The 27,015-nt window shown below is 40.4% G+C and overlaps 2 protein-coding genes across 6 annotated transcripts in view; one reads left to right on the top strand and one right to left on the bottom strand.

The window, feature by feature from the left end:
* ctnna2.L (catenin alpha 2 L homeolog) overlaps positions 1–27,015 on the bottom strand; it is a 1,040,499-nt gene that overhangs the window by 401,376 nt on the left and 612,108 nt on the right.
* lrrtm1.L (leucine rich repeat transmembrane neuronal 1 L homeolog) lies at positions 16,755–20,138 on the top strand. The gene has a single exon (XM_018226969.2). It carries the CDS (start codon positions 18,404–18,406, stop codon positions 19,967–19,969), a length of 1,566 nt encoding a protein of 521 aa, XP_018082458.1. The 5' UTR covers positions 16,755–18,403; the 3' UTR covers positions 19,970–20,138.

Below are 27,015 nucleotides of genomic sequence, written 5' to 3'. Positions count from 1 at the left end.
TGGCGGTATTGGCGGCAATGGCGGGTGCGTTGGCCGGCTGAACACAGGTGCCGATACATGTTGTTGCCCTACTGATCCCTGCGGGCTGTCCTCCCTGCTTCTTCTAAGTCTTATTCTCCTACTGCCTCTCTGACTCTCCGTCTCTCCATCTGAACTACCCTCCTCTTGCTCTCTTCTACTAGGCACCCACAAAACATCAATCTCCTCATCATCATTCTCCTCAGATGCATCAATTTCTTCTGACACATCACAGAAGGAAGCAGCAGCGGGGACCTCCTCCTCATCACTCATTATGTCCATCTCTATCGTGTTCTCTGCCAGAATTAAATCTGGTGTAAGGTCCTCATCTCCTTCATCTTCTTCTGGCAATAATGGTTGCGCATTACTCAGTTCAAGAAACTCATGGGAAAATAACTCCTCTGACCCAGTGAAGAAGGGGCACCGGTGGTGGAGGAAGTGTTACGTGGGGTGGCCATAGCAGTGGAGGATGAGGAGGATGTTGTGGTAAAGTTAGAAACGGTAGAGGATGGGGTGTGCTGTGTAAGCCAGTCAACTACCTCTTCAGCATTTTGGGAGTTCAGGGTCATTGGCTTTTTAAAACTGGGCAATTTGCTAGGGCCACAGGATTGCATAGCAGCACGGCCCCTAGCACGGCCTCTGCGTGGCGGCCTGCCTTTGCCTGGCATTATTTTTAAAAAAACAACAACAACAACAAAAACTCAGTTGGTTTTTCTGGAAACGATAATACACACAGCTAGATGGCGGGTTGAAGAAAACACTGTGCAAATAATGCCTACAAAGTCAACGTATACACTACTACAGCGGTGGATACGGATTACGTAAAATATATGAATGCTGCTTGAAAAAAAGTAACTCAAGTGGTTTTTCTAGAGACGATAATATTATCAATATTTAGACAAAATGTGAACAAGGTCACACAGCTCGATGGCGGGTTGAAGAAAACAGTGTGCAAATAATGCCTACAAGGTCAACGTATACACTACTACAGCGGTGGATACGGATTACGTAAAATATATTATGGCTGCTTGAAAAAAGTGACTCCGGTGTTTTTTCTGGAGACGGTAATATTATGGATATTTAGACAGAATGTGAACAAGGTCACACAGCTCGATGGCGGGTTGAAGAAAACAGTGTGCAAATAATGCCTACAAGGCCAACGTATACACTACTACAGCGGTGGATACGGATTACGTAAAATATATGAATGCTGCTTGAAAAAAGTGACTCCGGTGTTTTTTCTGGAGACGGTAATATTATGGATATTTAGACAGAATGTGAACAAGGTCACACAGCTCGATGGCGGGTTGAAGAAAACAGTGTGCAAATAATGCCTACAAGGCCAACGTATACACTACTACAGCGGTGGATACGGATTACGTAAAATATATGAATGCTGCTTGAAAAAAGTGACTCCGGTGTTTTTTCTGGAGACGGTAATATTATGGATATTTAGACAGAATGTGAACAAGGTCACACAGCTCGATGGCGGGTTGAAGAAAACAGTGTGCAAATAATGCCTACAAGGCCAACGTATACACTACTACAGCGGTGGATACGGATTACGTAAAATATATGAATGCTGCTTGAAAAAAGTGACTCCGGTGTTTTTTCTGGAGACGGTAATATTATGGATATTTAGACAGAATGTGAACAAGGTCACACAGCTCGATGGCGGGTTGAAGAAAACAGTGTGCAAATAATGCCTACAAGGCCAACGTATTCACTACTACAGCGGTGGATACGGATTACGTAAAATATATGAATGCTGCTTGAAAAAAGTGACTCCGGTGTTTTTTCTGGAGACGGTAATATTATGGATATTTAGACAGAATGGGAACAAGGTCACACAGCTCGATGGCGGGTTGAAGAAAACAGTGTGCAAATAATGCCTACAAGGCCAACGTATACACTACTACAGCGGTGGATACGGATTACGTAAAATATATGAATGCTGCTTGAAAAAAGTGACTCCGGTGTTTTTTCTGGAGACGGTAATATTATGGATATTTAGACAGAATGTGAACAAGGTCACACAGCTCGATGGCGGGTTGAAGAAAACAGTGTGCAAATAATGCCTACAAGGCCAACGTATACACTACTACAGCGGTGGATACGGATTACGTAAAATATATGAATGCTGCTTGAAAAAAGTGACTCCGGTGTTTTTTCTGGAGACGGTAATATTATGGATATTTAGACAGAATGGGAACAAGGTCACACAGCTCGATGGCGGGTTGAAGAAAACAGTGTGCAAATAATGCCTACAGGGCAAATAATGCCTAAAAGGTCAACTTATACACTACTACAGCGGTAGTAAAATAAAAAAAAGTAAAATAAAAAAAAATGAATATTAAAAAAAAAAATTAAAGTTGGTGCTGCTGAACTACTAGGAGCAGCAGATTAGCACACCAGTCCCACTCCCCAACACTGCTAGACTAATAGCACTGGGCTCTTATAGTAGTAGTAGTAGTAGTAGTAGTAGTAGTAGTAGTAGTAAAACAACAAAAAAATAAATAAAAGCAGTCCTTACAAGGACTACTGTTATTGCAGCAGTCAGCAGATGAGATCAGAAGCAGGACAGCTGCCCACTGCAGCTACATACAGAGCACTGCAGTAGAAGGTAGATTACTAGCCAGCAAAGCTACCTAAGCTTAAATGTCCCTCAAACCCCTGCAGACTTCTGTCCCTCCAATAACAGAGCAGTATCAAAACGATTACTAGCCAGCAAACTTTCAACTGTCCCTGAAATCACTAACAGGCAGCAGCTCTCTCCCTACACTATCTCTTCAGCACACACAGGCAGAGTGAAAAAACGCTGCAGGGCTTCGGTTTTTATAGGGAAGGGAAGTGGTCCAGGGGAGAGCTTCCTGATTGGCTGCCATGTACCTGCTGGTCTGGGGTGAGAGGGCAAAAAAAAGCGCCAACAATGGCGAACCCAAAATGGCGAACGTCGCGCGACGTTCGCGAACTTCCGGCGAGCGCGAACACCCGATGTTCGCGCGAACAAGTTCGCCGGCGAACAGTTCGCGACATCTCTACTCACGATACTGATCCTAGAGTGAGACCCACAATCCTCTCTCCTGTCACTTCCAAGGTGGAACTAATTATGGAATCTTCCAGAGGTTCTTCCTGTGAACCACCCCTTTCGTTATCTCTGTTCTTATACATAACTAATAATAAGTATCTATGTATATCAGACAAAAGGAACTGTAGAACCTATATTGTTGGCTCTCTGGAGAAGGTACCATAGATTTTATAATCTTTGGGTTTTAGACTTAGGAAACATTGAATTTGATCTTCAGTAACCTCATAAGGCACAGGCACAAAATGAGCCCTTATGTTGTCCATATTGATAACATGTTTTGGCATTCATGGTTGAGTACAAAACATGTCTATTTGCACCCAAAAATTGCACTTTGCACATTTTCCTGCTGCAGCCTCAATGTCACTAGAATTCTGTGGAAAGCACTGCAATTTGGGCAACAATGGCAACTGAGCTCAATATTGCAACTTGCACACTGTGCCAAGGTAAGTGAATGTGCCCTATTGAATACAACCCTTTGTTACTTGTTCTTAAATATATGTTTGACCTTGCGCAAATATAGTTGTCGGATGTGCAATGCAGCGAAGGGTTCCACCCCAAAAAATATATTCTTATCAAAGAATGAATGTGCTTCCTGTAATAAAGTTCACCTACAATTGAGTCTCTCGTTTGTCCGGAAAAAAAAGAAAACTTTTACTGTCTCTAAAGTCGCGTAGTGTTTTAGAAGTGGGCCTCTTAGAGGCCCACTTCTAAAACACTACGTGACTTAAGAGACAGTAAAAGTTTTTTGTTACTTGTTACTGTAATCCTTGTATTAAGAAAGTAAAAACCTTGAAATTGACATTTTTGAAGACTGAATTAAAGAACACGCTTTAGTCACATTAATTGCATTTCTTAATTTGCAGAAGATTACATTAATGGCATTCCCCTCATAAAACTTAAAAAAAACTTGAATTGCTTAAGGAGAAATAGCTAAAGATACAGATTTTTTGTAGGTATTGAATCCCTTATTTTTTGAGATTGAATTAGAAGAAAAAGAGAACATTGCCCCTTTTTGATCAGCATTGTAAGTCTTTCTGTAAGAGGGTGAGTGATTCATAGAGCAAAAATATGGAATTTTAATAATTACCTTCTTAATGTTTGCAATTGACAGAAATGGTGTAGGATGCTCTGAATATATTGAATCAAAGGGAGTCCTCTATTCTTGTAGGCACCAGAAAAATGACAAGCAGGGAAAAATAACACAGAAAATGGTGTTCTGTAGTGTAGGAGTTCCTTTATTCCTTTGTGATTCTGTGTAATATTTTCAATAAATTGGGTAGACAAGGCAATACTAAATATTCTGTGGTAGGCTGTTTAATATAATGTCTCTTTATGGAACTACTGTTATCACAGCCATGTCCATGAATACCATCTCTAATGCCTCTAATGATGGTCATACACTCTATGTTGACCTTGTCAAATGAGCAGAGCCTGACCCATCAATCTTTCAAATTCAAACATTTTTAACACTTTAGTGGACCATTTTGTTGCCAGCGTTCATATGGTGTGATTGAATATAAGTGAGTGTTTTTCCTTCCCTTGATAGTCATAGTGATCTTAATATTAACATAACTAAGCCTAACAAGTCAACGACATTCTTAAGGAACCAACCCCCCAGTCTACTAGCCAAATGTGTCAGGAAGTATATTGGCAGCTGCACCTCTTGCAGCCACAGGAGGCAGTGGGGCATAAGCCTGACCCTGACAGAATGGGGCTCATTTATTAAAGCAGCGCAGCGCATAAGTGGACGCAAAAGGTTGTCTGCGCCATCACAAGCGTGATCGCTAATATATTTGCGTGATATTGCGCATAACACAGAGCTTTTGCGATGGTTTTGTTTATGCGCATTGCGCAAAAGATTGGGCATTTATGTCGCAAACGATGCCGTGGTTGTTAGGGGCGTGGCTGTGGGCGTGGCTACAATGCGCTTGCACTGCGGCCGTCGCAGATTTGCGTCTGTATATGTGCAAAACTGCACCCGGGCAACAGCACCACAATTTTTACGCCTGCCTCTTCGTGGCGTAATAGTAACGCTCTTCAAAATGCGCATTCCTGCCCAGCTGCGCTAGTATATTCAAGATGAACAACCCTTGTAAAGTGCATATTAACCACGCCTTCCACCCAACATGTTTATATTGACCAAGGTTCCTTTAAGGGTATCAGGTAGGCTAAACACCTTTGCAACCAAACAAATATTAGCACAGAAACAAATGCAGATGCGTCTAAGTGAACGCAATATGCGCAATATGTGACGCAACTAATTAAAGCAGCGCATTCATACATGAGCACAACTAATCCTTACCTTTGCGGTATCTTCCTGTGCGCACAATTTATTATAAGCACTGCGACAGCTGATACGCAGTTTCACACGTCGCACCTGTCTTGTGTCTACATTAGCGCACAAATCGCACTGTTAAGGTATCGTGCGCTACATTATTAAATACTCGCATGCGCTGGGCAAATGTCTGGCCACTGCGCTCTTTTTAGCGCTGCGCTGCGTTAATAAATGAGCCCCAATGTCCGACTCTTCATCCCTGTCAATACTCCCTGATCAACACCCTTGTTCCAGCTGTGGGCTATTGCTCATTAAAGGGCTATTTAGGCTTCCCCCACTCCCTGGTGCTGTATTTTGGCCATTCTGCTGACCCCAAGCCTTATTTTCCTGTGTTAGAGTTGATCTTGTTCCTGATTCTGAAACCTTTTTCCAGATCCTGAAACCTTGTTCCTGATCCTGATTCTTTTCCTGTGACCTTGTTCCTGTGACCCTACTCCCAAGATTCCTACTCCTGCCCTTGTTCCCACTGATCTTATTTCATGGATTTACCTTGGCCTTTTACTTGACTTTTTCTGGCTTTGTGTTGTCTGCCTCCCGCCCTTGACTTTTGACCCGTCTTAAGAACTTGGCTTCTTTGCTGCCAGCCCTGAGCCTCAGCCTGTCCCAAGAGTTTAACACTAGCAGTTTTTGTAAGCTGTGTTTTACTTAGCAGATAGGCTTCATAAAAACCAGCCTTATTCCTTACAAAATTTCCAGGTGAAGAGTTTGACGATGGGACAAGTAGACTTTAAGGCAGAAAATGGGTCTTATGGCAGTTGCAGCAAGAAGCCAAGGGATTCAGTAGTGGGACTGAATAGAACATTCTGATGGGAACGTGAAAGGAAAAAGAAATGGAAAATTTCAGCTAAAACAATGAACCAGTCAAGAAAATATTTCATAAGGTTCTCCATGAAGATAAAAGGGGAGTTGCAAGGAGGCTTTACTGTAACCAGTGAGAATGAACATGTTTAGAACTAAATGATGTTAACTTGGTGGGGGCAGGAAATAAAACCACAAAAGAAAGGAAAATGGTACTGACAATGTACAGGAAGAAGAATAGGAAGTATATAACCCAATAAGAAGACCAAGGACCATTATCTCAAGAGCATTCACAGTGTTCTGACTGCACTACAGGTGGGGAGAGGATGCAATAGTAAATAGCTGAGCTATGCTAAGGTCTAGACATGCAGAAATGGAAAAAAAAAAAGTCCACATGACTGTGTACTCTTGCCCAACGTACTTATCTCCCAGAGAAATAAACATTCAAAACTATTTCTGAGAATTGCTAGGAGGCAGTTCAGATGCAGATCATGCAGCTCAAAGGCAATTACTATTCTGCGGGCAGCCAATCTCACATTCCAGGCTTAGGGAATATTATCAGATTCAGTCAATCGCCACTGAAATATTCGGCACCATAAAAAAAGTTATTCATGACTCACAATGCACCTGTGCAATTATTTCAGATTATTTGAAAAATGAAAATAGACAAGTGCTCCAGATAGAGAGTGTGAAACATTTGCAGTAAAACCATGTACTCAATTTCTCCTTATTTTATATTGAACAAAAAAACAGGCTTAAGTGCTGGGATCAATAGGGGTTGCTGGGTCAATAGTTCTTTAAAATATGGAATAAATAAGAAGGTGCCCATGATATTCTGCATGCGGTGACACCCAATATACTAAGAACCCTGTTTTTGACAATGATCAAAGTGAATGATGGACTTTGTGGTGTTTCTGCACAGAAAAAAACATTGAGGGGCACATTTACTAAGGGTCGAATATCGAGGGTTAATTAACCCTCGATATTCAACCCTCTAAGTAAAATCCTTCGACTTCAAATATCGTAGTTGAAGGATTTACCTCAAATACTTGATCGTACGATCGAAGGAAAAATCGTTCGATCGAACGATTAAATCCTTCGAATCGAACGACTTGAAGGATTTTAATCCATCGATTTTCCTTCGATCAGAAAAAGCTTAGAAAACTTATGGGGAATGTCCCCATAGGCTAACATTGTAACTCCGTAGGTTTAAAGTGGCAAAGTAGTTAGTCAAAGTTTTTTTTAAAGAGACAGTGCTTCGACTATCGGATGGTCGAACGATTTTTATTTCGAAGTCATAGTCGAAGGTCGTAGTAGCCTATTCGATGGTTGAAGTACCCAAAAAAAACTTTAACTTCAAATCCTTCACCCGAGCTTAGTAAATGTGCTCCTGAGTGAAGACTTCACGGGGCATTGTGGGGTTTATAGTTTTTTCGCCCATCAAATCTAGGGAATCACAGAAGGTGATTGAGTGTTGTAAGAGACACAAGTAACACATAACTGTTTTGAACGATGCAGCAGAAACAGATGACCTTGACAGTAGAGAGGGTTGAAGCAAACACAATGGATGAGCTTTGTTTTCCTAACTAAAAACCTGTATATTATAATGGATAATCTAGCAGTGTTCATAAGATTATTCAAAATCATCTTGGACTTTTGTGCCACATATTAGATGTACCCCCTATATGGTAAATAATAATTGCACTAAAAATTATTGGGACAACATAAGGGGCAGATTTATCAAAGGTTGAATTTTTTAATCAATGTGATCTTTTTTATTCTGATAAATTCGAATGTACTCACGACTCGAATGGGAGGTTATTTATAAAAAAAATTAGAACGTCTAAAATTTGATCCAATGGGAAATGCCCCGAAAATTCTATTCATATTTGAATCGAATATATACGAAACTGGAATCGTATTTTCCTCCAAAAAGAATGTCAGGAAGGCTGTTAACATCTTCAAATGGGTCAACGGACCTCTGCCATTTAGATGGCGAATATTCAAATTAGAACTGTTTCCATAGTCGAGGTGTGATAAATCTCACATTCAAATTTACTGTAAGGATCAGCCCGGGACTCGAACCTTTATTTCCCAGATTCTGGACATTGTGTGTTCTTTTGAGCCACTGGGGGCTCTTTGAGGCTGATCCTTACCCTTGTGTGTCTTGTGTTTCATGTACCTGTCAGTTTCTAGTGTGTTCCTCCCCATTCTCCACCCACCTCGTTTACCCTCATGTGTTTCCCATTCCCAATTACCGTCCCTTTATTAACCCCGCCCTGAGCCTTGCTCAGGGCTGAGTCATTCTGTAAGGGTTACAGCGTGGAACCGCTGTGATAGTGGATAGCCATTCCATTGGGAGAGGATATGGCGGAAGCCCAGGGGTGTACCCATAGATGGTAAGGGAGGCAGACATGGTGAAAATAAAGCAGGTTTACTTGGAGCTTGCAAATAACACAGGAACAGTTCAAAATAAGGTAATTACCAGGAAGGTGAGGATAAGGAAACAATGCTGGAACAAGGCAACACAGGAGCTTGGAATCCAGGAGCTTGGGATACAGGTAAGGAATCACTGGAACAAGATACAGCGACCAGATACAGGATACGATTACAATTAATGACTCAGCCCTGAGCAAGGCTCAGGGCGGGGTTAATAAAGGGACGGTAATTGGGAATGGGAAACACATGAGGGTAAACGAGGTGGGTGGAGAATGGGGAGGAACACACTAGAAACTGACAGGTACATGAAACACAAGACACACAAGGGTAAGGATCAGCCTCAAAGAGCCCCCAGTGGCTCAAAAGAACACACAATGTCCAGAATCTGGGAAATAAAGGTTCGAGTCCCGGGCTGATCCTTACAGTACCCCCTCCTTAAGGGTCGACCTCCGGGCGACCCAACGAAAGACCCCCATCCTTTTTAGTCCAATGACTGGAGATGGGGACAAAAGTTTGCCAGGGTCAAAGGCTGGAGAGCCGCCAGGGTCAAAGGCTGGAGAGCCGCCAGGGTCAAAGGCTGGAGAGCCGCCAGGATCGGAAGCCAGATCAGAGAAGTCGCCAGAGTCAGGAGCCAGATCAGAGAAGTCGCCAGGGTCAGGAGCCAGATCAGAGAAGTCGCCAGGGTCAGGAGCCAGATCAGATGGATGGCCAGAGTCAGCCTGCATAGCAGAAGAACCAGCCAAGGCACCCATTACAGGCGGCGGACCAGCAGAGGCACCCATTACAGGTGGCGGATTGCCCAGGACAACAGGAAGACCACCACGAATAGCAACAAGACTGGTAGACTCTGGAGCACCAGAACTATCAGATCTTGCAGCAGGAATGGCAGGTCTAGAAGTAGATTTGTCCGTGGGCCCAGAGGCCATGGTACACAGGTCCTCACAGGCTGAACCCAGCAAGGCTGTTGGCACAGAGGCTGGAAGCGGCAAGGCTGCTGGCAAGGCTGCTGGCACAGGAGCTGCAGGCGGGACCACTGGCACAGGAGCTGCAGGCGGGACCACTGGCACAGGAGCTGCAGGCGGGACCACTGGCACAGGAGCTGCAGGCGGGACCACTGGCACAGGAGCTGCAGGCGGGACCACTGGCACAGGAGCTGCAGGCGGGACCACTGGCACAGGAGCTGCAGGCGGGACCACTGGCACAGGAGCTGCAGGCGGGACCACTGGCACAGGAGCTGCAGGCGGGACCACTGGCACAGGAGCTGCAGGCGGGACCGCTGGCACAGGAACAGTTCAAAATAAGGTAATTACCAGGAAGGTGAGGATAAGGAAACAATGCTGGAACAAGGCAACACAGGAGATTGGAATCCAGGAGCTTGGGATACAGGTAAGGAATCACTGTAACAAGATACAGCGACCAGATACAGGATACGATTACAATTAATGACTCAGCCCTGAGCAAGGCTCAGGGCGGGGTTAATAAAGGGACGGTAATTGGGAATGGGAAACACATGAGGGTAAACGAGGTGGGTGGAGAATGGGGAGGAACACACTAGAAACTGACAGGTACATGAAACACAAGACACACAAGGGTAAGGATCAGCCTCAAAGAGCCCCCAGTGGCTCAAAAGAACACACAATGTCCAGAATCTGGGAAATAAAGGTTCGAGTCCCGGACTGATCCTTACATTTACATTCTAGTTGGTGCTTATAAATAACGCAAAAAATAAAATCGAAAATTCAAAATCGAATTTGCCATTCGAACCTTAATAAATCTGCCCCAAAATCACAAGGTTGCAGGCTGGGTTACACATGTCAGGGAATTCAGAGTTTCAGTTCAGTATAATGAGGGATATTGTACCCCCTACTGTAACTTATAAGAATATTAGAAGTCATTGAAGGGTTCTGTGACCATATAAAGGCACAAGGCTGCAGTCTGAGTTATACAGGGAACTCTGAGTATCACTCATGTATTATAAGGGATAATGTACCCCCTACTGTAAATGATAAGAATATTAGAAGTCACTGAGGGGTTGTTCTGTGACCATATAAAGGCACAAGGCTGCAGTCTGAGTTATACAGGGAACTCTGAGTATCACTCATGTATTATAAGGGATAATGTACCCCCTTCTGTAAATGATAAGGATATTAGAAGCCACTGAGGGGTTGTTCTGTGACCATATAAAGGCACAAGGCTGCAGTCTGAGTTATACAGGGAACTCTGAGTATCACTCATGTATTATAAGGGATAATGTACCCCTACTGTAAATGATAAGGATTTTAGAAGTCACTGAGGGGTTGTTCTGTGACCATATAAAGGCACAAGGCTGCAGGCTGAGTTATACAGGGAACTCTGAGTATCACTCATGTATTATAAGGGATAATGTACCCCCTACAGTAAATGATAAGGATTTTAGAAGTCACTGAGGGGTTGTTCTGTGACCATATAAAGGCACAAGGCTGCAGGCTGAGTTATACAGGGAACTCTGAGTATCCCTCATGTATTATAAGGGATAATGTACCCCCTACTGTAAATGATAAGGATATTAGAAGTCACTGAGGGGGTTGTTCTGTGACCATATAAAGGCACAAGGCTGCAGGCTGAGTTATACAGGGAACTCTGAGTATCACTCATGTATTATAAGGGATAATGTACCCCCTACTGTAAATGATAAGGATATAAGAAGTCACTGAGGGGTTGTTCTGTGACCATATAAAGGCACAAGGCTGCAGGTTGAGTTATACAAGGAACTCTGAGTATCACTCATGTATTATAAGGGATAATGTACCCCCTACTGTAAATGATAAGGATATTAGAAGTCACTGAGGGGTTCTGTGACCATATAAAGGCACAAGGCTGCAGGCTGAGTTATACAGGGAACTCTGAGTATCACTCGTGTATTATAAGGGATAATGTACCCCCTACTGTAAATGATAAGGATATTAGAAGTCACTGAGGGGTTGTTCTGTGACCATATAAAGGCACAAGGTTGCAGGCTGAGTTATACAGGGAACTCTGAGTATCACTCGTGTATTATAAGGGATAATTTACCCCCTACTGTAAATGATAAGGATATTAGAAGTCACTGAGGGGTTGTTCTGTGACCATATAAAGGCACAAGGCTTCAGGCTGAGTTATACAGGGAACTCTGAGTATCACTCGTGTATTATAAGGGATAATGTACCCCCTACTGTAAATGATAAGGATATTAGAAGTCACTGAGGGGTTGTTCTGTGACCATATAAAGGCACAAGGCTGCAGGCTAAGTTATACAGGGAACTCTGAGTATCACTTGTGTATTATAAGGGATAATGTACCCCCTACTGTAAATGATAAGGATTTTAGAAGTCACTGAGGGGTTGTTCTGTGACCATATAAAGACACAAGGCTGCAGGCTGAGTTATACAGGGAACTCTGAGTATCACTCATGTATTATAAGGGATAATGTACCCCCTACTGTAAATGATAAGGATTTTAGAAGTCACTGAGGGGTTGTTCTGTGACCATATAAAGACACAAGGCTGCAGGCTGAGTTATACAGGGAACTCTGAGTATCACTTTTTTTTTTTTTTTTTTTAAAGTTTAATGTACCCCTGTTTTAAATAATAAGGATATTTGATATTCGATTAGAAGTTATTGATTACTTCTGTGACAAACAGAAGGAAATAGTGAGGATCAAATCAGTTCATCTGAATCTTGACTGTAAAAAATATTTTTGTATGCAACATCATTTTTAGTGTAGTAGTATGTTACATTTCTACTGTCTTGGGTCAGAATGTGCTAATCGGTCAAATCAGTTACCGTAAAAGAGCTACATGACAAAAATACCAATATTTAAATGTTCTTAAATTTACTCCCTATTGCACACAGCCAATATTTGCACTGGGCAGACTTAATAAATGATTCCTCAAGGGAAGTGTTTAGACTAATATTAAAGATGTGCTTAAAAAGATTGTTAAAAGTTGTACTTATTTGTGGATAAGAGGGCTGCATTAGAAAATCCCATCAAGGTAGGTTTTAGTCAGTAGTAATTGACCAAGGTAACGACAAACAAGGCTTTTCATTTTGAAATACTTGATACCAAAGTCAATGGGCAGAACCCCGCAGGTGTTGTCTCTGAGCTCCTTAGTCGACCTGCTTCTCCTATAACAATTGAATAGGTGCCTCGTCTCTCCTGCCAGATTGCGAAGGCATCACAGCGTTCCTCTTGCATTTGCATGGATTTATTGGCCTGTGTAAATTCATTTCGATAGACTGCAATTTTAACCTCGTCCTCACTTCTGCTGGCTTTTTCTTTTTAAACCTACAGTCATTTAATAGATTCCCTTTGCCAGCTATACTTACATTTTCAAGGATTCTCTCTATTTTTACTTGACCAGCTGTGAACAGCACAGACATATTTCATATTCAAAGCCATCCTCAGCACACACTTTGTAAGCTTTAGCTGGAACAGACTTGACTGAGGCATCTGGCACACATAGGAACACACCTTTTTTTATTAAAAGTGTCTGTGATCAGTATGTGCAACCAGGCCCGGATAAGTGGTGAGGCCACAAAGTCCCAGGCCTAGGGCGGCAGAATATTAGGGGCGGCATGCCGCCCAGCAGCCTCCCGGGGGAGCTCCCCAGTACTCTGGCAGAGGGATCGAGCAGCCTCTGGGCGCCCGCCCACTAAATCCGGCGCTGTGTGCAACAAATGAAGTCTGCTCCATCTGTATAGTTATTATTTGGGGGGTTAAACAAGATGGGAAACTAACACAAAGGAAGCACAAATAATTTATGGTCCATCACTTCACTGTAGGGATGCACCAAATCAGCTAAACCCTAATTATCTTATGTGAATTAGCACCTATAAGAAAAAATCCCATCATATGAAAATGATTCATCACCTTAAGTCTATATGGTCTAAAGCAGGGGTCCCCAACCTTTTTTACCCATGAGCCACATTCAAATGTAAAAAGAGTTGGGGAGCAACACAAGCATGAAAAAGTCCCTTGGGATGCCAAACAAGGGCTGTGATTGGATATTGGTAACCCCTATGTAGACTGGCAGCCTACAGAAGGCTCTACTTGTCCATAAAATGACACTAGTTCTCCATACATACTGTAGCCAAGTGAAACACACAAGCATGGTGTGAAATATATGTGCACTCCATTCATGAAGAGGTCTATAGATTTCCCCCTACCAGGAGATGGGGCTGGATTAGTCAGCAGCTCTATGGGGGAAGAATGTTAGAGCCAATAGAAACCCGCTAATTATAGTGGCACCAGTTCTAAACCCTGTTTGGTTTTGTCACATGAAATACTAAAACTTGTGTATTATAAAATGATGTACCTCCACTTTAAAATACTTATTAGAGATATTACTGGTCAAGATGGAGTTACACGTCAATGTTTATCTGTTATGTATTGCTCAAACCCTTAATTATGCACCCAAGAGGGTGTCAAGCGCTTAAACTGGATGACCTTTGCCTGCCCTTCAGGACTTGCATTCCATGTAAAATAAAACCAGTAGCAATCTGATAAAAGTGAAAAAGTGAATCCGTAATTTATTTAGTCCATTTAGCATACAAATCAAGATGGTTACACAACCTGCCACAGTCTTGCTTAACAGCAAAGCAGAGGGTGAGCTCACTCAGACATATACAAATAGATTACTTATGTTATCATAATTATGGCAACTGCACCATCTATTCCACCCCTTTCCCATTCATTGTATGATTGGAATATACATTAATAATGCTACTACTGCTGCCTATTATCCATACCATATAATATATGTTCTGAGCAAAATTAGTCGAATGTAAGGCCCAAAATTGTAACAAATTGAAGCTATTATGACATCATCTTACCCTAAATGGAAATACATGGAGTTAGGGGGCACCCAAACCCAGACAAGCCAAGTCAGCAACTCATATCAGTTTCTATAAGGATAACAATGCAAGGCACTGCTTTGTAAAAGGTTAACGGCAGGATTCTGATCTTTAAAGGGATACTGTCATGGGAAAAAAGAGCAAACAGATAATGTCATGGGTCAAAAGAGCAAACAGATTTTTTTATATTAAATTTTTAAATCTGACATGGGGCTAGACATATTGTCAATTTCCCAGCTGCCTCAAGTCATGAGACTTGTGCTCTGATAAACTTCAATCACTCTTTACTGCTGTACTGCAAGTTAGAGTGATATCACCCCCCTCCCTTTCCCCCCAGCAGTCAAACAATGGGAAGGTAACCAGATAGCAGCTCCCTAACACAAGATAACAGCTGCCTGGTAGATCTAAGAACAACACTCAATAGTAAAAACCCATGTCCCACTGAGACACATTCAGTTACATTGAGAAGGAAAAACAGCAGCCTGCCAGAAAGCATTTCTCTCCTGAAGTGCAGGCACACGTCACATGACTTGGGGCAGCTGGGAAATTGACAATATGTCTAGCCCCATGTCAGATTTTAAAATTAAATATAAAAAAATCTGTTTGCTCTTTTGAGAAATGGATTTCGGCGCAGAATTCTGCTGGAACAGCACTATTAACTGATGCGTTTTGAAATTTTTTTTGTTTTCCCATGACAGTATCCCTTTAATGTAAATCACAGAGGAAGTGTTTAAGACCCCAGTGTTACCATGACCCAGTGGAAACACGAAGCCACACTGTGCCCGAGGTCTTCACTATCCATGGAATCTGATTACTAACCCCTACATCGCTTGGAGAACCTGCATCATAGTGTAAACTGCTTTGGATCCCTTGGGCATTGGGGGAGTAATGTAACAACACGGTGACAGGAGCAATGCAAGGATTATAGTGAAAACAGAACCACAAACACAAGATAAGCAGGTACCCACACATACACAGACACTGCTTCTCCCTCTGTACAAACATCCTATATGTGCATAGAGATTATGTATGGATTTAGCTATATACGGTTATGTGTGTGTGTGTGTGTGTGTGTGTGTGTGTGTGTGTGCATAGATGGATATGATAGATAAAAACATATTTAGAGACACAGCCATTGATTGAAAGATGATAGATAGATAGACAGACAGACAGACAGACAGACAGACAGACAGACAGACAGACAGACAGATAGATAGATAGATTGATAGATAGATATAGATAGATGGTAGACAAACTTTTCCCCTTTTGTAAAATGTTACTTTATGTTAATCTTTTAGCGGGCAGCCATTTTTCCTGCAACACAACACCCTAGGAAAATAAATAAGGGTGCCAATCCGTTGGAATCAGCGCAGAAATGATGCCAAATCTATTAAACAATAAAAAGGTCAAGGGATTGCAGACTCCAAAAATAAAAATACAAAAGTCTTTATTAAATAGACACATCATACCCCAAAGGTGGTCTTCATCAGGGGAAAAAATGTAGAAAAGCTGCCACTTTTTCTAAAATTTCCCCCTGATGAAGAACGCGCTAATGCACACGGTTGCACAAGTGCATGCGCGTTTATAGAGAAGTGCAACATTTGCACTTCTCATCATTGTTTTTGTTATCACCCACAATGCTTTACATTGATATTCTAATGAACAGAATAAACACTAAACTAATTAGCGAGTAAGGGATGCAGGTACATTCAAGCTACAAGAGTTGCACATCCACAAATATACCCAAAGAAGCGTGTGTGCTCTTCCATAAATATTTACCAACCTATACTCTCACATACATGTTTATACACTGGCACAAATAATCACCAATCCTTTTATTCCCATACACAACCCAAGCCATTGAGATCTTTATTAGACATTGATATTTGCTTTAAAAAAAAAAAGCTCCTGCAATGTGCTGGGTTCTAACATTCTGTGTGCCCTGACAAGCGGCATGCTTGATTCTTTTGCCTGCCACATAGTCATGTAGAATACTGCAGTGCTCTTCAGTGTCTGTGTAGCTGGGGAGCGGGGAAAGGAGTTGAGAGAGGGAGAAAAATAAACAGAAGGAACGGCATGGGCATTGAGCAATCAATGATCACTAAAGGAAACTATAGACAGAGCCCCCCTTCATCCTCTTTTCTGTGTATCCACCAGGAAGCTGGAATTAGCACAGTTCTAATGGTATCAGCAATGCAGGAAGATATTCTATAATTGAAACCCACTGCCAACATTGGCTTGTCAATAGTGTTGGACATCATCTCCAAAGTAAGTAAGATTTACACGACTGCTTTTCATTCAAATGTCGCTAGCCTATTTTCCTAATTACACATGCTTCAGAGCAGCAAGACCAACAGTGACAGAAAGAACAAAAAAAAATCCCATCTCACAGGCTGAGAAAGGAACACTTGGATAATGAGGACCCTGCATCCTTCTGACCAGCCTTCAGCATCTTAAAACTGGGTGCCCTGGACAGCAAGATCTCCCTAAACACAGAATCTGGTTCTAATAACTATATTCAGATCCATGAATATCTCCCTGAAACGAAAACCCACCTTGAAAGAACATTCCTATGGCAACAGCCTATGTCACAATGCACAGGAATAACATGGAAAAAGACATCATGAAATGTTGATAAAGAAACCAATTTTCAGTCAATGCAAGTAGTATCAGAAAAAACAGACGGACAGGTGCAAGAATAAGGATTATCACTGAGCTCTCATACCCCCCCCCCCCCAAAAAAAAATTGAAAGGATAAGAAAAAAAAAAAATATCTTGCCCTGCTGTTCCTTTATGCTCAATGCAGCTGATTTTGGGGGAACACAAGGAAGAAGAAAAGCTTTCAGTATTAACCAGCAAGGACTATATATTACTTTCCTGGTTGACTAAAATGTTGATTTTATGCCCACCCCTTTCAATCTGCCCATGTCTGAGATTTTCTGTGCAGGCATACAGTCATGAGTAGCTTACGACACTCAGTGAACGCTAGGTGCCTCTGCATGCTTCAGCAACATACTGCTTCAGCTCCAGCAAAAAGGATCTTTCTGCCTGATTGTCTTTCTCTGCCCCTGCTAGAAGCATCAGCTAACAAGCAAAGCAGGGAGGGGAGATAAAGGATTCACAAATTAATCTCTCCATGGCCATTCAGTGAATGACTTCCAAGCTATCTCTGTGGAATTACATTGTTTTCTCTTTTTTTGTTTCCTTTTTGGTCAACGGTGGTGGATTCAGGTGATGGACATTGAACAGACAGCAGGATCCCAGAGAGTCTTTAGCAAAGAGTTTGGAGTCTTTTCCAGAACATCACAGTGTTAACTGCAGAGGCAAAAAGGAACAGTGGACGAGGGGGGAAAAGACCCTGGTTCTTAGTTGTTGTGGAACTTGAAGGTCCTACAAGTCATCTGAAAGGTAACCAGACCCCCCCTTCCCCATTCATCTTATCGAGGCGAAGCAAAGTGGGACATTGTGAGCCTGCCAGCATTGTGCTAACTGAAAGGCAGCACAGAGGGGTCTTTTAGCCCTGCGTATAATTAGCTAAAACACAAAGGGAGCAGCTGAATGGAGGCTGTCACTCTCTGGAAAAAGGGTGGGTAAAAGACTTTTTTCAATGAATTTCTTACATGAGGAAATATTTATATTTCAAACCCTTCCCTGCAGCATTTAACATGAACAAAATCTCAGCCTCTCCTCTGCCTTTGAATACCCATGAACTTTAATGCTGCCGACATTCTCGTTGCTGTAAAGTCTGCCCCCACCTGTGTATCTGTTGATAGATGTATTTTATTAAAATATGATGTAGAATCTGGGAAAGATTCAATGGACATTCTCGAGAAAATCTGGATACATTCTTGCTAATGGATTTCCTTCTCATTGGTCTCTGTTTAAACTGGCTGCTAAGGAAGCCCCCAGGGTTAATACTGTGTACGTTGGGTGTATTTGTTAAAATGCTTCCACTGGTGAATAGTGGGTGTCCTAGGCTCTGCCGTTGTGAGGGCAGGTTCCTGTACTGTGAATCACAGAATACCACTGAGATGCCTCACAACCTGTCGGGTGTAATGGGCTTGTCTCTGCGGTACAACAGCCTTTCAGAGCTCCAAGATGGACAGTTCACAGGGTTAATTCAGCTCACGTGGCTCTATCTGGATCACAATCACATCCACACTGTAGAGGGAAATGCCTTTCACAAACTGCGTAGAGTTAAAGAACTCACTCTTAGTTCCAACAAAATCACACATCTGGCCAACACCACTTTCCGACCCATGCCAAACTTGCGCAGTGTGGATTTATCTAACAATAACATACAGTCTTTGGAACCGGATCTCTTTCATGGGCTGCGCAAGCTGACGACTTTGCATATGCGCTACAACGCCATCAAGTTTGTACCAGTAAGAATCTTTCAGGACTGTCGCAGCCTAAAGTTCCTGGACTTGGGATACAATCAGTTGAAGAGCCTTGCTCGTAACTCCTTTGCAGGTTTGTTTAAACTCACCGAGCTCCACCTTGAGCACAATGACTTGGTGAAGGTGAATTTAGCTCATTTTCCCAGGCTCCTATCATTGCGCTCTCTATTTATGAGGAGGAATAAAGTAACTATAGTTGTCAACTCCTTGGACTGGGTATGGAAACTAGAAAAAATGGACCTTTCTGGAAATGAAATTGAATACATTGAACCTCACGTTTTTGAAAGTTTACCTCATCTGGAATCACTGCAACTGGACACCAATCATCTCACTTACATTGATCCCAGAATCTTAAACTCTTGGAAATTCCTTACCAGCATCACCCTTGCTGGGAACAACTGGGACTGTGGACGCAATGTTTGTGCTTTGGCCTCTTGGCTCAGCAACTTCAAAGGTCGCTATGATGGCAATATGCTATGTACAACCCCGGAGTATGCCCAGGGTGAGGATGTCATTGACGCAGTTTACTTTTTTCGTTTGTGTGAGGAACCAGTAGATCCAACCAGTGCTAATGCTATTTCTACAGCCCTGAACAACAGTGACAGAATTGCCATTGACAGCCCCACTGCTACCAGTTATGATGTGCAGGATACTGAAGGTGAAAGAACCACCAATGTCCAAACAGCAACCGTGGCCAATGAACACCATGAGAACACTGTTCAGATCCACAAGGTGGTCACAGGGACCATGGCACTGATTTTTTCCTTTCTCATTGTGGTTTTGATGTTGTATGTTTCATGGAAGTGTTTCCCTGCCAGCCTTAGACAGATGAGACAGTGCTTTGTGACACAACGCAGAAAGCAAAAGCAGAAACAGACCATGCACCAAATGGCTGCCATGTCAGCCCAGGAATATTATGTTGATTATAAACCCAATCACATTGAAGGAGCTTTGGTTATCATTAATGAATATGGCTCCTGCTCTTGTCATCAGCAGCCTGCAAGGGAGTGTGAGGTGTGATTCTCATGGCATTGAAACATTGTACAACCAAATAACAATCCCAGACAGGTGAATGGGCAATGGTGTGTGCTTGGTGATGCACTTTCTGAATGACATGGAAAAAGACTTGACATTTTAGCTTTATTGTGTCTTAAATCTACAGGACAGCCAACCATAAAACAAACATACACACATAAACACAAAAAAAATTATTCATAACGTATGAAGATCTGACTATATTCAGGAATCTGAAAGTGTAAAAAAAAAAGGTACCATATTGATTTTTTTGTAAACTATGATGTTTAAAAATAAAAAAATAGCATTTACAATATTTGAAGAGTGATTTGACTACATCAATGACTAAAAAAAAGGAGGTATTTTTGTATCCCTCCAAATCTTTGGTGATCTATCATCTGGCTCTTTACAAATAAAAGCAAACCTTGATTTAGCTAAAGGTGGACTAGTGGGTCATTGTACTAAATGATTCCTTGCTGCCATCAATTGTACTGAGTGTGTCTCATAATGTGTAGCTGCAGCCCAGCCGGAAACATATCTACTTTCTTCTTGGTAAGAAAATATTGGTTAATGGTCTTAGGTGGTCTACCAAAATGCTCTACAGCTGGTGGTCTACAGCAGATATAGATAGATGATTGATGATAGATAGATAGATAGATAGATAGATAGATAGATAGATAGATAGATAAATAGATGATAGATAGATAGATAGATAGATAGATGATAGATAGATAGATAGAAAGATATAGATAGATAGATAGATAATTGCTCTGTATATAACATTTCATTTTACATAAAAAGATACAATATTGTCCACCATTTTAAACCCTAGGTGTCCTAGGCTGTTCTGTCTCACCGAGGGCATCAAGTATATGGTATTTATTTATTTTTACTTGACTGTAAACCAATCTAATGGATGAGAATTATCATAGGAACAGTCAATCTAATCCTAAAAGTGCTGTATTTTCAAATATTTTTTAAATATTCAATACAACCCTGCAAGACCCTTAAACTCAAAGCCTGCAATATGTGTTTATAGTTTCTGGGAGATAATTATGCAACACTCTAATTACTATTCAGCTACGTGGTTCTGAATTCTACCCCCACTACCCAAAAGTTTGGGTTCAGTAAATCCTTTTTTAAGCTCCATAGACCATTTGTACTGATTTTGTTAGTCAGTTAAATAATGTATTCATCTCAACAGCTGTTATGAGAACCGAGCAAAGAGTCAACACTCACTGATTTTGCGCCATGTATTTCTTTATTCCTTCAGCTTGTGGTAAAAAAAATTATCTGTTTCATTACAATTTTGTGCACAAATGTTGTGTTTAAGTGCAATATTACAGAGGTCTCACGCGTGGGCATGTTTGTGTGGGGGTGATCCAATGGAATACACACACACACACACACAAAAAAAGTGCAAGCTGATTCAGTAAATTGAAAGCTTTTGTGAGGGGCACATGAATACCCTGTAAATACGCAATCAGTCAGGATCTGATGATGTATGGCCTGAAAAAAAACCCAGCAGATCCTTTTCTGGAAAGTGTTGCCATTAATTTCTGTTACTATGGCAACAGGATAAAATACAAATGTATGGCAAATGAAGAGTTAATAGCTATAGGCTGGTATGACTTTCCTCTTGGATTTGGAGGAGGGGGGGTTATAATTTCCCCCCCTAAATTTTATTTTTCTTTCCCATTCAACAAACAGACATACAGCATATGCAATGAGAACAAATTAGTAATCCGATCAGATCGACCTCTTCTCTTCCAGATAGGACTGCAATGCACTACCAAACAATCTGTTGCATGCAGCTTCTGGCAGGGAAGGACAGGTTAATATTTTCATGAATAGAATGCTACATATGTCCTGTCTGAATCAGGATAATTCCTGATTCAGAATAATCGTTTTAAATATCTTTGCAGTTATTTAAAGGTCTCTACTAGGCATCCATCACTAGACACAGCTAACATCCCACCCAACACCAAGAAATATCTCATTACCTCTCCCTAGGGTGTTCATTTTTCTCTCCACTAAATGGGCTTTGAGCCAAGATTACTTTAGAATTATTTATAATACTGGACACAGAAAAATCATTCACCCTCTGATGTTCATTGACGTTTCTCTTTAATAGACTAAAACTGACCAAGTACTACATCTAGAATGTGAATTTTACCAAAATGCACCGATTTATCTATTTAATTTTAATGTCAGCATTATTTATCTTTTTTTTTGCAAGACTTTCAGTTAAATAATACTTCTGAGATAATGGGACTGCATAGGTTTCCCATGTCTACAGCCTACCTCTTTCTTTCTGTGTCTATCAAAAGTGCTCTTTTATCTTATTAAAGTTTATTGTTAGCACGGTTTTAAAGGTTGTGGAAAATTCTAACCTTTTCAATGGATTTTGACATAAAGAAAGTTTGCAGCCGTGAGAGCCGAGAAAATGAAATAAACAAGGGTATAGATATTTAAGAGCGCAGTGCCATCTTCAGTAAGGATTCGTATTTTTTTCCCTGTCTCCTTTTCTGAGATTTACAGCACTCTCTTTAGGGATTCAAACCATCCTATATTCTGCATTACAATCATTTGCATATCATTTTTTTTTTACAATTGAAAAAAAAAATGTATAATAGCATAGTAGATATGATCTTTTTGTAATTTAAAAAAAATAAATAACAGAAACAAAGCTTAAGTGGATGAATTAAAAAAAAATATATATTTTTTAAAAAATACGATAAATCTTTTAAATAAAAAAAATTACCCTAATTTTAAAATGTAAAAATATTACATAATGCTTTTTTTCATTTAAATTTTACATTTTTAGATTGAAAATGGTCACTAAACGTGAGTTTTTCGGGGGTTTTTTTTTTTAAATCAGATTCTCATGGTTAACTTGACAAATTAACTACCCTTTGATTCCAGCTCTCAATGGTGACAAAGGGGTTTACTGTATTTATTAAAATATTTCAGCTGTTACTAACAGGTTTTATTGACTCAACAACCTTTGGTAAAAAAGGGCTTTGAGCTCATTGATTTCCTTAATAATCTGAATTGGTTAAAATTTTGTGGCTGTAAGGTATGTTTTATCTGGGCCTACCTTTAGTTTGCAGTAAATAGACAATTTCTTGTTGTTAATTCTTGATAATTTGCAGTATGTCAGGTCTCTCTGCATGTTTTACTATATTTTATAAATGTTAAAGAGGAATTGATTTGCAAATATCATTGCGTTCTCCACTAAATAATGTGACAACAAACTAGAGGTTTAATTTAAATATTTACAGGGATCTTAAGCCAACAACTCTCCAGAAGCTGCAAGCTATAGATACCCCTGGGGACTTCTAATATTTACTGTAGTGTTATTCTTATAAATCCCCAACAAGTGTACACAGAGGAGCACATATACTGTTCAACAATATTTATACATAAGACAAGGGGATACAATATAAGTTGATTAAAGGTCATTCTAATGACATTTATGGATTTTGAAAAAAGTGTAAAGGTGTTCTACAGCTTTTCTTCTTTAGTAGAACAAGAGTATGTTTATACCTTACAGATGCTTTGAAAGTGATTGACTGGTCTACTGGTCCTTTACTATTGTGTAGTTTTAATTGGCCATTGGGGGCACTGTCTCCTTGCAGTTGATAGAGGGTCCTACATTTTATCTCAGCCAGATAAAATGGTAATTTGGCAGCAACTATGTTGAAAATTAGGACTAAATACTCTTATTAGGATATATTTTGTATTTTGTAGAATTTTTTTTGTACAAATTTGTATCTAAAATCTTAATCCAATTGATAGATATTGGTTTTTAAAATGTTAGCAGTTCTGAATTATAGTATAATAAGTATAGCCTTTACGGTCATATTTATTTTAGTTGTACTTTTTAAAGTGGCTTCCAGCTTTCAAGCTAAATAACTTTCAGTGTTATTAATAATTGGATTTTTGGCTTAAAAATTATCAATACTGTCTACATAATGACTCCAAATGTTATTATAATTAAAGTGGCCATAAGTGGGTTAGGGTCATAGTTGCCAATTTCTGTGACCAAAATAATTATCTTTCCCTTTTGATATTTGACTGTTTTCGTTGAAGTATGTATCAGGTCGGCTAGAAAATCCCCACTCTATCAGCCTATATAATAAGCCTTTGGCCCACCAAAAGAGTGGCTCAATTAGATAAGCATCCACACACTTGGCACTTGTCTTTGACAGTCTAATTTACATTCCTGACTAGCTAATTTAAAGATTTATTATTTGAAGACCATAATTTACTCCAATCACTTGAACTGTGCATAATCTAATAATTACATATTTCCAAGAAAATAGACTCTGAAGGACCTGTTTTTTTGGTAGTTCCTAGAACCCAGTACATAGTCAGCTACAATTTACCTTCCAGTTTAGACCTTTCGCTTTATGCCCATGATAACATTCAGGAATCTCAATGAACAAGGCCAAACTTTCATTGAAGGAAATTCTACATCATTCAGGGAGAGCATGATGGTTGATGTGATGCAAGTATGTGTCTCAACCAATGAGTTCACACATGTACTAATGGTACTTCTAGATAACTGTAACCAATCATTTTTGCTCCAGCTGTTCAGTGAAACATTTCACACATAGTGGGTTGGGTCAAACAATTAATTCCATAAAAACTAATTTCATGTCATTCCATATATGGTCAGTTTAAAAGGTACTCATACAGAAACAATTCAACCTAGTAGCAGCTACTAATCTCTTCTTTGTATTAATAAAAAAAGTCAATCATTGTTTACAGTGCAACCCTATGTTAACTGACATGTCAACATTCAATAGTCGAAGTACTGTCTCTTTAAAAAAACCTTCGACCCCTCTACATCGCCAGCTAAAACCTACTGAAGTGCAATGTTAGCCTATAGGGAAGGTCCCCATAGGCTTTCTAATGTTTTTTTGGTCGAAGAAAATTCGTTCGATCGATGGATTAAAATCCTTCGAACCGAACGATTCGAAGGATTTAATCGTTCAATCAAACTATTTGCGGTAAATCCTTCGACTTCGAAATTCGAAGTCGAAGGATTTACATTCGGCAGTTGAATATCGAGGGTTAGCCCTCGATATTCGACCCTATGTAAATCTGCCCCTAAGGGTAGCATTCCAGAAAGATGCATTTTAGAAGCATAAGAGTACATAAAAAGCCAATACCGGTACCCACAATTGATATAATACCAGTACCACATCCCAGTAAAACGGGGAACAATTTCCAACCTTGAAAGAAAGGTTCTCTTCGACACAATGAGTAAGGATGCTAAGGAATGGAAGGATATAGTGCTGATGCCTATAGATGTCTTTAGGTTTCAAATCCATATATATATATATATTATAGTGTTTGGGTCAAGAATGATCTATATTTTATTCCAGAATAAATCTCTCAATTAGGTTTTCTCTTCTGGATCTTCTTTACCTAAATTGATGGTGAGGGGGTTGCTTACTTTTTTCAACAATTTTGCTTTGTTACTTGGAGGTGTAGATATTGAAATACTGTATCCGCACTGGTACTTCCAGCTTGTTACAGTGCTGTCAAAGTCTGTTCACTCTACTGTGAAAGCCTTTAGAGCACCAGCAAATTAGGAACTGCTTCTAGTCTAATGAAGGACCGTCAAATACCAACATGTTGCCTTTACAGAAAGCTTCACTCATATATTATGTGCAATGTTTTCCAAATGGAATGAAAGAATAGTAAATATTCTCACAACTCTTGTTAGTACCCTGTCAGCCATCATTTTCACCAGCTAACTGCCAACTGTCAAAACTGCCATTTTCATTCTTGTCCTGCGTTATACAGAGAACACCCAAAACATCTAATCAAAAGCAAGAAATGCATTGCAGGAGAAATTTCTTATAGAAACCAATTTCCAATGTGTTTGCTTTAGTTTTATGGATATTCTTTGGATATCTTTAGATACATTTTAACATTATCTAGCTTGTGGCGCATTAACACCTGTGTGGCTCTTCATTTCACAGCAACTGGCACATAGCTTTAAGTCAAGGCTCTCCAGCTGTTATTGAACACATGAAAGACTTAGCCAGGTGAATGAGTTTTCCAAACATTATTTTACACTCCCACTACCCGCAGAATGTAAGAGTGGGCAGGCTTTTTCGTCTTTTATAAATTCCTACACTGAAAAGCAAAGTTGAGGTGTCTCTAAGAAATGGCTTACCATTCCACAGTCCCTTGAGAACAGGGAACTTGTAACAGCAGCTTAACTGGAATGTACCAATTCCTTTCCATAGGCAAAGTAATGCCTGTAGTCATCACTCTGTAGCAAGCATTAATGGAGGAATGAACATGGGCTTCTTAATGAGGCCGGAGACTCCCCGTTGAATAGGGTCAGTTTCTAAACCTCCTAGTATCTCTTGGGAACATTAAGAACCTACAAGATCATAGTTTCTATTCTAAAGTCTGCTTGGTGGGGAGTATATTTCTACAATGCCAGTTCTCCAACATTAAGAATAAAAGAAGAGAACATTATAGTGAACAGACCTCGAGTGTGCATGTTTTAGCCCAGCATGGTGGAACATTTGCATGCATTGCTAAGCATAAAGCTTGCTGTGCTGCCGAGATGACTGACAGGCAAAGTCATAGTAATAAGGCATATGAGATTAAAAAAAAAATAGTAAAACTCATTTACAAATCAAGGGCATGAAGGTGTGCAAAATACACTTGCTAACAAGTGCTGTAGACCTGCAACTGTTATATGGCAAAAGCTGATACTAAATTAATGCTAGGGATGTACCAAATGCTAAATCCTACCACAAAAGATTCTTAATTTGTACATTAAACCCTGCATACGGTCGTGAACAGGGGCAATTCTAGCATTTTTTTGCCGCCTGGCAAAGTAAGGTTTTTGACAAGTAGCCGTATAACTATGGAATATATTGCCAAATACAGTTGCTTCATGATGAGAATTCCCCACTTTCACAGCTGTCTCAATAAAAAATCCTTTTTGCACCTACAGATGAATCTTCCTTTCTCGTAAGCTCAAGGGATGCCCTTGTGTCATCTGAAAGGATCTA

This window comes from Xenopus laevis, chromosome 1L, assembly GCF_017654675.1.
Source record: "Xenopus laevis strain J_2021 chromosome 1L, Xenopus_laevis_v10.1, whole genome shotgun sequence".
In the NCBI taxonomy this organism is placed as follows: Eukaryota; Metazoa; Chordata; class Amphibia; order Anura; family Pipidae; genus Xenopus; species Xenopus laevis.
Note: the sequence above shows the minus strand (reverse complement) of the source record. Positions and strands in the feature narration are given on the sequence as shown.